At 44.9% G+C, this 13525-nt stretch overlaps 2 protein-coding genes across 5 annotated transcripts in view; one reads left to right on the forward strand and one right to left on the reverse strand.

Annotated features, from left to right (window-relative positions):
• Positions 1–9549, reverse strand: part of RIMKLB (ribosomal modification protein rimK like family member B) — a 40454-nt gene extending 30905 nt beyond the window's left edge. The window contains exons 1-3 of one of the 4 annotated variants that reach the window (XM_054269966.1): positions 9412–9549; positions 7695–8196; positions 1426–1646 (exon numbers count right to left, since the gene is read on the reverse strand). In XM_054269966.1, the coding sequence (XP_054125941.1) occupies positions 1426–1600 (175 nt within the window). In that variant the 5' untranslated portion in view covers positions 1601–1646; positions 7695–8196; positions 9412–9549. Of the gene's footprint in view, positions 1–1425; positions 1647–7694; positions 8197–9204; positions 9295–9411 lie in introns of those variants that run through there. The other 3 variants (XM_054269967.1, XM_054269965.1, XM_054269969.1) reach the window with 3 other exon arrangements.
• LOC128933206 (basic proline-rich protein-like) lies at positions 7978–9981 on the forward strand. The gene is made up of 2 exons (XM_054270135.1): positions 7978–7994; positions 8943–9981. The coding sequence occupies exons 1-2, from the start codon at positions 7978–7980 to the stop codon at positions 9979–9981; spliced, it is 1056 nt and encodes a 351-aa protein (XP_054126110.1).
• The last annotated feature ends 3544 nt before the right edge of the window (positions 9982–13525 follow it).

Genomic DNA, 13525 nt, shown 5'->3' on the forward strand with positions numbered 1-13525 from the left:
CAAGAAATAAAAAACAGTTCTGAAATGCTGAAGGACTAATTATGCACCTCAGAGACTGCAGCTACAGTCCACAATGCCTACGTTCCCATCACACACTGTCCAAAGGAAAGCACGCTCAGAGCTCAGACTTTCTGACAAGAAGTTACCTTGATTTGAACACATCCTACAGAATTTCTATCTGTGATAAAAATCATATGACTCCTCAGATTAAAAGACAAAAAAGGTAAACAGAAGTTTAGAAATACCAGAATAAAAATACTGGATTTACCATGCATGTGTTTTTAGTTGATTGATTCATGCCAAAATAGGGTAGAAATTCTGACCAAAGTTCTTCCCCAGAGTCAGTTTTATGATTCCCTTCCCACACATGATTACCCAAAGAGGAACAAGGTCTACATGGCAGCCTCTTCTTCACAGCTGAGAGACTTTCATGTTTTCTTCCCGCACAAAATTACTCTAATACAACTTTCAGAAATGTAATTCTTCCCTGGATCTCCAGCAATACATGTTTTTTGACTGATAAATGGGGAAGAGGAATGAAAGAGTTAAAGGTAAAAAAAACCCACTGCAATCTCCTTGCTTTAGGAAATCCAAATTAAAAAATGTTGAAACAGAAATAAATTATAAGTGTTACACAGCTTGACATTGGTGGTATTAGTATCTTCCCATCACATAAGCTTACTATCTACAGTAATAGATAGTAAGTAATAAGATAGTAATAATCCTTTTACTTAACATTTCTAATGCAACTTAACATTTTACTTTTCCTTTTTAATCATCACAGGAAAAAAAAAAGCTAGAAGAAAAATAGAACAGAAATCTTACCATTTAGTTTTTAACACTGTAAATTGTAGTAATAGCTCAAATTATTTGATGCACATACTTTATCAGCACTGTTTTTGGAATTCACATAACTCCACATCCGTACAGCAGCATGCTTTAGTTACATCACATTATAACCCCTAGTTCCGTGACACTTTGTACTGCTCATTGAAAATTCCTTTTAGATTATTTGCAGTGTTTTCTATTTTGGAGCCAGAACACAAACAGAAGAAAAAAGTCCCTCTGAGACTCTTAAATGTGACCCACAAAGTTCAAGTACTGAAGCTCCATGATTTCTTATTAATTCAGGGGTTCTGTAGTCCTTACCCTGAACTCACCAAAATTACACAATCCTCCTCTCTTTTCTGCAGAGGAAAGGTAACAGTGGTTCTAATGCAAATTAGCAAACTGAACAATTATATTTGATTAACATAATACTTTCTAAAAAAACCTGTATGATGTACATCTACATGATGATTTAGATGATGAATGGCAGGCAGTCTGGCATACATGGGATTTGTTATTAAATAGTACCGATGCTCCATTTTACAATCTTTTTCCAAGTACCCTTTCAGCACACTCCCAGCCTTAGCTCATTCTCACCAAGATTTCCATCCTCAATGGTCAGCACCACCTCATCCATCACCAAGGCCCGGAAATCCAGCTCCTCTTCACAGCACTTGGCCTTCAGGGCTCTCAGGATCTCCTGCTGAGGGTAATCTTCTCTGATGCGGCGGTCTGTTAAGAACCACAGCCTGGGAGCAACTGAACTGCACATCTTGGACTTGTCTTGCAACCTTCAAGGCCTCCTTCCAGTGGAACTGCTAGACAGAGGAGAAGGTGAGACTCTGTTATAGTACACAGGCTCTTATCTTCATGATCCCTGCTCTACTAAGTCCCACTTCCTCTGCACAAGTCAGTCCATTTCAACAGACTTCCAACCTCCAAGAAGCAAAATAATGTCTACACCTACTCTGCAAACAAAAGTACCAACAACAGAAACAAATCCATTTACATTCCATGAACGCTAAATGCTAGAAATTAGGTCTTGGTCCTCATCCCAGCTTTCTCCTCAAGAAGTACACAAAGATGTAACTGAAAACAATTTGAATGGTCACGTCTGAAGGCCAGAATTTCAGCTTCATGATTAGGATAACTCCTTCTATTAACTCTGCCCTTCTCCTAGGCACTGCTAAATACCCAGTGACAGACTCGAGTTGTCTCTTTCCCTCACATATAGAACAGTAGAGTGTTGATAAACTCTTTATGTTAAAAAAGCAGACCAGAAGAACAGAAATTCATTCCCACAGAATGTTCCAGGTAACTATTTAGGACTGTTCTGCTCTCACAAATATTTCACATCTGCTGTGAGATATACTTAGAACTATATGAAGTAGTATCCAGAACACATAATAATGGAAAAACCAATGGAACAAGGAGCACCAAAAAATGTCAGAACATTAACACATGTAAAATAAAGCAAAATCTAGGCCAGAGTTTCAGTGGTAGCCCTTTCTTGGTTCAAATCGCATTTTTTAAATCACCTTTATACATAAACAGCACTAATGAATTCAAGCCCAAGAACTGAAAACACAGCTCCAATTGAAGAATTTCAATAGGGTTAGAAGAGAAAATAGCAAGGTACTGGTCCTTTTGCTTTGGAGCACTTGGACTATTTTTGACTGAATATATTTTTACTGAATTATTTTTAAAGCTGTAAACCAGTTACAGGTGCATAAATGGACTACTCCTTTGTGTTCAAGAAAAACAAGCATGATGTAGGGAACAGGAATTCTGGAGCAAACCAGAACAGTTTTCTGTACCACCTTTAAACTTTCTTATTAAAGTAAAGATGAAAAAATCATTACTTTCACCAATGTAACTGACATGAGCTCCTAGCAGAACTGAATTCTGAGATAGAAACAGGAATTTTGCCTGGTAGTCATAATGACTGCTGCCAGCACACAATGTAAATATAAAACCACCTTTAGTATATAATTGCTATCACTTGATATTAAAAAGAATTTTAGTTTCTGCAGCAGGTCTTAGGACAAAGGATTGTTTAGTTATAACCTTAAGAAACAGCTAGGTTTTTCTAGTATTAAAAAACTTTTTTTTTCTACCACAACAAGCTTTTCTTAATAAGAAAATAAAATTTTAAATGGACATTTTTATTCCTGGTACTGAGAACCATAGTAACAACACATAAAGACTGTGACTTTTTTTTCATTGATTTGGTAAATGAGGTGCAGCAATAAAGCCAAGAACTACAGTTCTTCATACTAAGAGACTGGAAAAAGGCAGAAGCTATGGAAACACGATCACAGATCCAGACCAGCCCTTCAATGCAGTCAAGATGTTCAAGGTAAAGCAGGAAAAAGAGCATTTGCTCCCTGCAGAAAAATGGGTGTGGGAGGTTATAAGGAGTATCTTTTGATCTCTTCAAGAACCTCTTTGTTCTTCAAAGCAGCTCGAAGTGAAAAGGACAAGATGAGGCTTGGGCTGGCAATGGCTGACATCTCTCAGACCCTGCCCCACTTGTATCTCCCTCAACAATGGATGTCTGGACGCGGTAGTTTACAGGGAACTTCCTGCAGCAACATCCAGCGCCGGGCGGCGGGACAGGCAGTGTTTCTGGGCAGGAATGCCCCCGCCGCAGGCGCGGCCCGGGGCCCGGCACTGCCCCCAGCGCCGCCATTCGCACAGGGGCCGGCCGCGCCCAGCAGCGCCACCTGCCGCCCCTGCCGGGCAGCGCCGCTCTGCCCCCGGCCCGGACGGGCCCGTCCCACACACCCGCGGGAGAACGCCCGGGCAGGGAAACACCGCACACGATTCCTCAGCGCCAAGGAAAAAAGACATAAATCAGATAACATCACATATTTCTGCCTGCTTGGGGTTTTAGTTTGGCTTTTTGTGGTTTCAGGCTTTTTCCCCCTCAGTACTGGTTCTAACACTAATACAAGAATCAAGTACTTTGTCCCCATTTTTGCTTTCTTTGCCAATCTGCTTCAAATTGTCCCAAATCTCTTCTCTACGTGGCCCCCCCTCCACCCCCTTAAATACACTACTACCTTTCCCTGACTGTCATTTCAGCACTTAATTCCTTAAAAATCAGCTAATATCCTTCTCTTTCCTCCATCTTCTACTTTTGAAAGAATTTACAACATTGTCAAGAAGGGTCGTCCATATATCAAAGAGGATATTAAACCAGCAGGTGTATAAAAATGCCTTGGGTATGGCTATTCATCTCCCTCCTAATACTACATCTCATTTGCTCAAAATCTTAATGGTTTTATAAATGTATATACAAAAGCTCCCATCTTATCATAAGAAAGGCAGGTAAACATCTCAAGTCTGCAAGTAATGACTGAGAAGCTCACTTTAGAACAAGCAACAAGCCAGCAGCAGAGACAGAAACTAGCAGTCCTAAATCATTGAACCTTCACCTCCAACCCAACAGCATATTTTTTTCTACCCAAAAGAATTTCTTTTTCTAACATTCTGCTCCTAAAACCAGAATATATTCATCAGTTTCAGTCCCACCGACTAATCTATTTTGATTGTGTAAGAAATCTCACATAAAAAAACTTGCATTTACCCTATTAACCCAAACATCTTAAAAATCCCTTGCACATTCTCAAGAAAATGGTTTGTAGGAGGAAAGCTGGCCCTGCAGTCAGATGCACAAAAGCATTATGCTCTGAATTTGGATATCACTGCCAGAATTCTTCCCTGAAAATCAGCTCCACCCATTTCAATCTAAAAGATACAGCCTCAGACAATGCTGGGTGTGCAAAGAATACTTCCTAATCCATGAGAGCATCTACTGCAAAGTAACTATGGTATATATAAGGGGAAGAGCAGATGTTTAAATAACTTCAAGATGGCCACTTGAAGTGCACTTTTCACTCAAAGCTACTACAGTCAAAGTAAGTACAATCTTCCAATAACTACTTCACAGATTTATGAAATTCGAAGGCAAAAATTAATCATAAAATTAACTGTGTGTAACAGACTGGGAGAAGGAAAAAGGGTGGTATCAAAGTAAAAGGTCTGTGATAAAAATCAAACTGTGTGTCACTCCAGCCAAGCAGATGCTGCCACAACTGCTTCAGGAACACACTGCGTGGAACAGATTCCTTGCAATTTATAGAGGGAATGAAAGCTCACCCCAACTTTCAGCTGTAGCCCCCTTATCCTGCTTAAGGCAGGCCTTACTCCAGCAATCACACAGCAGCTTCCTTCCCTCCCCAGCACATGCAAACCTATTTCCTCCCACATTCCTTCAATCTGCAGTACACCTCTAGCAGCTGCTCTAACAAAAGCACTCACTGTGCTCTTTTCTACTTTACATCATGTATGAATATGTTTTATTGAAATAACAGGGAATTCAGCCAGTCAGATCAGCTGTCTAGAGAGATCTGGAAATCTTCTCTGAAGACCACTCTTTTTGCCTTGAAGGAGCTGTTCTCTTCAGAGAAGATTAGAGACCTCCCTCTCCCTCCAGGAATGGGAGATTGGTCTCCATGGCTCATTTACTCGTTCTCCTGTCTTCAAAACCCAAAAGCAGGAGAAAAATAGACTCATTTCTTTTTCTTTTTCACCGTGATGTATTTCCCTTAAGATGAAGCAAGAAACCCATTTTTAGGAGATACTGATTAATTCATGTATTATTGATAAATGCTTAAGATAAAAGGTATCTAGTATGCAAAAAAAATTCAATATTCTTTTTGTTCACGATGCAACTACTCAATGCTTTTGTAAATTAAAAAGTCTGGGTTGTGTCTTCCCTATGGGAATAATGAATGGAATCCCAGATGTTTATAGCATCAAGGATCAATGTGATCTAGTTATTCCACCTGCTCAAGCTGTGATCTGATGTTGCAGCACACACCCACTGCCTACAGTGGGATCTGGGAAACACTTTAGTGGAACAGTTATCACCAGCAGCCCCTCCCAGAATCACCCCTTTTTTAGAGCTTGGCTCAGACCCTCAGTTACAGCACTGTGCAGATAACACAAACTCCACAGTTTTCAGTGTTTAAAAGAGAGGTAAAACCTAACCTTAGTTTTAGCATACCTCTAGACATGTTTAATTCTTACATCTGAGATACTGACAATAAAAATCTCAGGGAATTGAGAAGGAATGAGCAAAAGACTGACAGTCACAACCACCATGGGAAAAGGAGAACTAGGAAAAACATTGCTCCAAGCACCCGCCTGACTATGAGTAACATTAACAACACCATTAATGTTTATCCCTCAATACTCATTTTCAGAACAGTGCTATTCAAGCTGGAAAAGGTATTTTGACTTCCTTTTCATCATAAATTAGCTAAGGCTTGCAACTGAGTACACATTTCCAAAGAAACCAATCATCTCTACCATTACAGCACTTTCTAGAACGGCTGGAAGGATGCATTTCAAGACAGTGAAGACCTAAGAATGGTTGGCAGATGCCTGCAAGTTATCTCCTTCAGGAGACACCTCAAGGCAGAGCTGAATTACAAAGTCAATCTCAGATGGCAGACCAGTTAAACAGCTAATGAACAGTTGTCCAGCACATGACCCAGCATGTAATCCATCATACACTATCATGGAAATCTCTGTCTCATCTTAATGAGAAGAGAGCAGCATTTGAAACACCCCAAAAATAGGACTTTATATGTCATAGGGAGAGCAGGTCTGCAAACAGTTCACAGTTGTTTCGAGCATAAAGCACAAGTGAATTTTTTTCCACACAAAGATACCATAATGATGATCATCTTAAGAAAATGTTACGAAATATGTATGGATGATGAATATATCACATGGTGATAGAGAAAAGAACTGACATCTTTAGAAAAATAAATCCAAGATAAGTCAACTTGCTCCTGACAATGCTGCTTCATGGTGATGCTTAAGGCCAACATCAAGAAAAATTCCTCTTTTACGTACCAGAAACTAGTTTTCCTAAGACTGTCACATAACTGTTTGAGAATCTTTGGAAAGAACACATTTTTAAAAGCTGAAGAATCTGAAAAATTAAAGTATTTATTTAAATGCGTTTTATATAATATATTGAAAAGCTGCAGCACAATCTGTCCACTGCTGCTGCATTATCATCCACCCTGTACACATGCATCAGAGAATTGAAAGTCTCTGCAGGCAGGTGAACCCCAAGCACACCTCTTTGAAAGCACATCACAGTATCCGCCTCCTTTTCCCTTTGAGATTTGTAGACTGCAACAGCCAAAGGACATGGGAATATATTAATTGTTCCCATTCATTCCCACCCCTGCAGACGGGCAACTGCACTCCCCATGATGGCTTTCATCTCCTTGTCTCCACCTTTGCACTGAGTGATGTTCAGGATGCTAGCAGCAATCCTCCCAGGAACAGCTGCCTCTGAAAGGCGGACATCCACACCCCCCATCTTTCCTCCTCTGTGCTCACGCTTGCAAGTAGAAGGCAAGATTTCTCATTCACACACCCCACTTCCCCATCACCACCGAATAATCCATTCTCTTTCCTCCCTGCAACATGAGCTCAATACTGGTCAGTATCAGCCATCCTCCTACTTTGGTCCTGGTATTTTTTCCAACAACAGGCTCTCAGCTTTTTCACGCCCCTCCACTGTCCCTGCGTGCGCACGCACGCCCGGCTGAAATAAAACAACCATTTCCTCCCACATCAGCTGCTTTTCCACCTGTGCCAGGTTCCCCCGCAGTGTGGCACAGTAATACCCCCTCTCCTCCCCGATCCGTGTGTACACAGCCAGTTTTCCCTCCTCCCTTCCCCCACCCCACAGTCTCCGTGCATGCCTCTCCCAGCGCCTGGAGTGGGGGAAGGGAAACATGCACTGCGTGAATGAATGGGCTGAAGAGACTTACCAGAAATTTGGGGAGGAAGGAGTGGAAGACGAAAAGGACACTAAAGATGGGTGTTTCCTTCGGCGTGCCAAGTGCCGCTTCAGTTCTGGCTCCCTTAAGGAGGTCACGTGTCTTGCTAGGTACCCCTTTTCCTGGATCCTCGACTAACCAAAAAGGGTGGCACGGAAGTGTTCTGGGTGCCTCCCTGCACTACACCCCAAAGGAGGGAAGGGTACTACTGACGCTCCCAAAGCAAGCAAGCAATGGTAACGCTCTCCTGGTCCTGTCAGGCACTGTCTAGCGGATGCCTCTGGGACCAGGGTAGATTTCTGAGGGAGGGAAGCGGGAGTAAATGAATGTTTAAAATAATTCCCAAATTGGTCTCCCCTACGGAGCAGGGAAGGATGGGAAGGAGTAAAAAGAGTACTGGTGAAGAGCTGTCGCTTTCTACGTAAAAGAAACTCAATCCTTGTGTCTCTGCTTCCTCAGAACTAAACCCCTAAATGACTGAAGTCACCAACACCTAGGGAGAAAAAACAAAAAAGAAGAAACATCCCTATTAGACATAAACATACAAAGGCATGAAATAAACTAAATCCCAAAGGAAGAAAAGGTGCTATTCAAAACAGTAAGCAAAGTCAAAAGAAAATGATGACATGAACATAATTAGGGGAAATGTGCAACTTTAAGTATTTTACACAAATATACTATCACAGAAAGCAATTCTAAGGGGGAAAAAGCCCACAAAGCTAAGCAGTTTGTTCTTTTACTTAAAAATGTACATTCAACGGATAGATAAATCCGTACCTACAGGGGAACATGTGAGGAAACTAAGTTTCTAAACCTACAAAAACAATTCCTATTTCTTTGTGAGCCTTTAAACCTTTAAACCTCTCCCCCAGAATAACCCTTAGGATTCAGATGAGACTGGAGAAAAGTACATTTCAGTTCAGAAGCGTGTATTCCTATGCATAAGGAGCATGTACTCCCATGCATTAAAACCCACGCTGCCACAGAAAATAAACAGCGGTTTATAAACGGTGACAAAAAAAAAGGAAAAACAAAAAAAACCCAAACCAAAATAACATGTCTAGAGGATGCTTGCTTAAATTATGGAATCAATCCAAGATTAACAGAGTGGCACGCTTGGAACACGGAGCCCCTGGTAAGATCTCAGGCAGTAAAGGCACCGAGGTGCCACCAGCTCTTTTTTAAACACCGGAAAACAAAAGGGGAGAGGAAACCTAGTTGGGAAGATCTTGTTGCCAGACCCAACGCCAGCCACACACCCCCCTGGCTCCATCACGGGAAGATCAGCCCCCACAGCCACCGCCGATCCCCACGGACCCGTGCGGGGACGCGGCCGCCGAGCGAGCCCGCGGGGCGGCGGCCCCCACCCCGCGCTCGCAGCGCGACCGACCCGCCCGCGGAACGCGGGTCCCGGGCCGGGGGCGCGGCCCCCCCGCCCCTCCCGCCCCTCTCCCCTCGCACCACGAGCGGCCGCCGCCGCCGCTCCCCCTCCGCCACCCACCTGGGCGCCCCGGCGGGCGCGGCGGGGAGGCGCGGGCAGCTCGCCCCGCTCCGCGCGCGGGGGATGCAGCACAATCACCATGGGCGCAGCGCGGCGGGGCGGGACGGCTGTGAGGGGACGGTCCCAACCACCCCCCCGCCCGCCCCCTCCCCGGGCACGGCGGACCCCACCCCCGCGGGCTCGCGCCCGCTCAGCCCGACATCTCACCCGCCCCGGGCACCGCCGAGCCTGAGGGGACCCGCGGGGCGCCCACCCCCACCCCCTCCGGCACCGGGCCTGGGAAGGAGGGCGCGGGGCGACGAAGGCTCCGGGGAGACGCGCCCCTTCCTCCCCGCCGGCGGCGCGGTCCTAGAGGGAAGCGAGCGACGCGACGCGACGCTCTCCTCGTCCCCCCCACCACCACCCCGCCTTCCCCCTCCTCGGTGTCCCTCCTCCCCGCGGCTGAGGCGAGGAGGCCGCGGCTGTTCCCTGCACCGAGCCCCCCGCCCGCCGCCGCCGCCCGCGCTCGCTCCCGCCGCCTCACAGCGAAGCGGCGGCGGTGCCGTAACGGCCGGGCCGGGCTTGGCACGCGCGCGGCGGGCGCGGGGGAGCGCGAGGGCGGCGGCGCCGGGATGCCTCGGACCGGACCGAGCCGAACCGGACTGGACGGGCCCGAACCGGCTCGGCGCGAACCGGCTCGGACCGAACCGGATCGGACCGAACCGGGTGGACCCGAACCGACCTGAACTCGTGAGCGGCGGCAGCACGGCTGAGGTGGCTGAGGCCACTCCTGTGTAACGGCTGAGGCCTCCCACAGAATGGGTCAGGTTGGAAGGACCGCAGTGATCGTCTGGTCCAATGTGCCCACTCCAGACAGAGCACATGGCACAGGGTTGTGTCCAGACAGTTCTCAAATATCTCCAGTGAGGGAGACTCCCAGCCTTTCTGAGCAATCTGTTCCAGTGCTTGGCACCTGCACAGCAAAGAAGTTCTTCCTCATATTCAGGTGGAGCTTCCAGAGCATCAGTTTCTGCCCGTTGCCTCATGACCTAATGGCTGGCACCATCAAGCAGAGCCCAGCTCCATCCCCTTGGAATCCCCTCTTTAGTTGCTTATAGACATTGCTAAGGTCCCCTCTCTTCTCGAGGCTGAGCAGGCCCCACTCTCTCAGCCTTTCCTTGCAAGAGAGCTGCTCTAGTCCCCTCACCATCCTCATTCCCCCTCCAACCTGCTCCAGGACCTTCATGTCTCTCCTTACTGAGGATCCCAGACTGGACGCTGCACTTCAGATGCAGCCTCACTAAGGCCAAGTAGAGGGGCAGGATCACATCCCACGGCCTGCTGACAAAGCTCTTCCTCATGCTCTTCCTCACACCCACTCCTGCCCTTCTCCCCCACCCCAGACTGGGCTTTGGTCCAGCTCTGACTGCCCTGGCAGACCCCAGCCCAGATCCTGCCATGCCCACCCAGTTGGTCCATCTGTCAGTGCAGCAAAACATAACAACACCTGTTGTGCTTGTTGCTGCTGCTGTTGGCATGTGGTGTGCAAACCAGAACTCTTGTACTTCGTGTGACAGGTAAAGGTGTGACAGAACCACAGAATCAATTTGGTTGGAAAAGACCTCTGAGATCACCGAGTTCAGCCTATGACCGAACACCACCATGGCAGTAGATCATGGCACTGAGTGCCACATCCAGTCTTTCCTTAAACACCTCCAGGAGCAATGACTCCCACCACCTCCCTGGGCAGATCTTTCCAATATTTAATCACACTTTCTTGTGTGAAAGTGAAGAAATTCTTCCTAATATTCGGCAGAAACCTTGCCTGGCACAGCTTAAGCCTATGTTCTCTCACCTTATGTCCTGTGACACGTCCCCCATGCCGTACATCATACAACATCATGTGCCTGACATACCCACCGTGTAGCCAGGGCTGCACCATCCCTTGCTGCTGTCACTTCTCTAAAATAATAACTGCTGGCAGCAAACAAATATGACACATCCCCTTTATCAACTGACACACCTTGTTGATCAGTTTCTGTGGTACACCTACTCAGTTTCCTCGGTACCACACCCTTTTCATTCACTATATTGTATCAGCTGTATATTTCACATTTTCCTGTGTGAACTTCTCCATCACCTAGCTTTCAGAACCTCTAGACACAACACTCACACTGCACACCAGGGGAGCAACACGTGTGTTCCTCAATAACCTGTGTTGCACTCCCAGCTTTGCAAATATGGGACACAGCCACTGGTCATTCCCAAACACCCATCCTACCATGAATGTTCCCATTCAACCTACTTTCTTATACCTCTTCAGCATGTGGCAGTGCTGTCCTACCCATCTTAATTCTCTCACCTGAACGACAGTTTGTTCATTTTGTTCTACAAACATCTGCATCCTACTCCCCAAACCTCACATGTGATTCAGGCAGCTCTTCTGAAAACTATTTGCTTAACGAGTATGAGGCAAGGCTACCTCACAGGTGATGTCAGAGGCCAAAATCCCAGACATCATCCAATGCTCTCCCATCTGTTTGTGCTGCTTGCCAAGACTTCTGGCTTCTAGCAGCTGCAAGGTGGAAACCACTTCCAAATTCAGGCTCCCCTTCTTCTGACTCTGTACAACAGTATAAGGAAAAAGATACTATCGCCCACTTCAAAGCCAGCTTGAAAGCACAACTTGAGAGCAGGAGGCAATCGCAGGCAAGTACCAGCAGGGTAAACTAGCAATAGATAATAGATATAGATAAAGAACACCAAAATGCTAGACAGCATTTTTGCTGTTTTGACAGTAGCAAAATACTACTTTTTTGACAGAATTACTACACTCTGAAGCCTCTAGAACAGAGTTCCCATGTGCATGAAGTTCGCACTTTCAAAAGTTGTAATTTCAGGCTGTGAGGTGCACGGGGTTTGTTTACACAGAGAATTTGCTAACAAAGAGCTACTGTGGTATCGCTGCTCTGCTGAAGATTGTGCAACAACTGCACATTGCCAGCATGCACACGTATTTCAGAGTAAGAATTGCATGCTGGTTTTGAGACAGCATAAAGCAAAGAGGAAAGAAAAATGTCTGCATTAGGATTTATGTAACTACTGTGACACAGTAATAGCAGATTTTTTTTTTAAATATATTTCAGTAAGCAGCCAAGTGGTAAGGCAGGTGCCTCTGCTGCTCAAACACAGTTAGCAGTTTGTGGAAAGAGGAGAATTGCACAGCTGGGGAATTCAGGAATGTAGATTTTTGGCCATACACATGCATGTTTGGTTATAAGACATCTGAGAGGAAGTCATTCTACAAGTGCAGGAAAAACACTCGTCATGGTAACAGTAAGATATTTGATCTCAAACCATTCGGGATACTTCAGCTGGGTCTTACAATTATCAGTAACAATTTATTCTGCCAACTACCACTTACCTTCCTAGTGCTCTCTTATGCAAAAATGTAGCCCAGTATCCTTTTTATTGTTGTTCGTTTACCTGCTGTAATTGTATTGGTTGAGCTTTGTCACAGGTTGTATACCCTATATCTCTAGAACAATTTCCTATCATCTAGAAATCTAAGTGAGTTTGGAATGAGTCATGAGAGTCTTTTGCCCTTTCTGGAGAGGTAGAGCATAAGAAAGGGTCAATTTATTGCTTAGGATGTGCCAACCTAAGATGTGCCTACTGCTGCAGAAGCTTTTGAGCTCTTTTTTTAATAAAGAGTTGTCACTGCAACTGAGTTACATGTAGATGTTATAGTTTCCAAGAATTAGGCAAGATCTTTTTTATTATTTCTATTATTTTTAATTTTTTCCTTTTTTCCTTTTTTCTTTTTTTTTTTCTTTTTTTTTTCTTTTTTTTTTTTTTTTTTTTTTTGTGCCAGTGAAGACAAGGTCTCTCCTGTTATCTCTTCTCAGAACAAAATTCTTACTATTTTATTGTGCAAGAACAATATTGGACAGTGCCCCCAGTGTCAGTGGTCCAGAAAGAATACCAAGCTTCACCCTTTAGGGAAGATTTTTAGGGAATAATTTAGATTAGGGAATAATTGTAGTATCAACAACGAATGGATGCCTCTGAACACTAACAAATCCTGGCACCTTTCTTTTGAGATTTTTCCCATGCACTCTGTAATGCGTAATGTAAGGACTGGTCCAAAGCCTTAATGTATGCAAAATCTGATTTCACGGTTGATTCCATGAAACATCTTTTGTCACTGAGTTCACTACAACTGCAAACCAGCTGTTTAGTCCTGAAGCCAAAGCCTGCAGGATATTATCCCATTATTGACATTGTAAAGTTTCATATACTGTCTCTAGTTGAGTGTGTGACCTTGTGATGTAACAATGAT

Source organism: Melozone crissalis, unplaced genomic scaffold (assembly GCF_028551555.1).
Source record: "Melozone crissalis strain CALT ecotype California unplaced genomic scaffold, PUWL_Pcris_2 ptg000008l_1, whole genome shotgun sequence".
In the NCBI taxonomy this organism is placed as follows: Eukaryota; Metazoa; Chordata; class Aves; order Passeriformes; family Passerellidae; genus Melozone; species Melozone crissalis.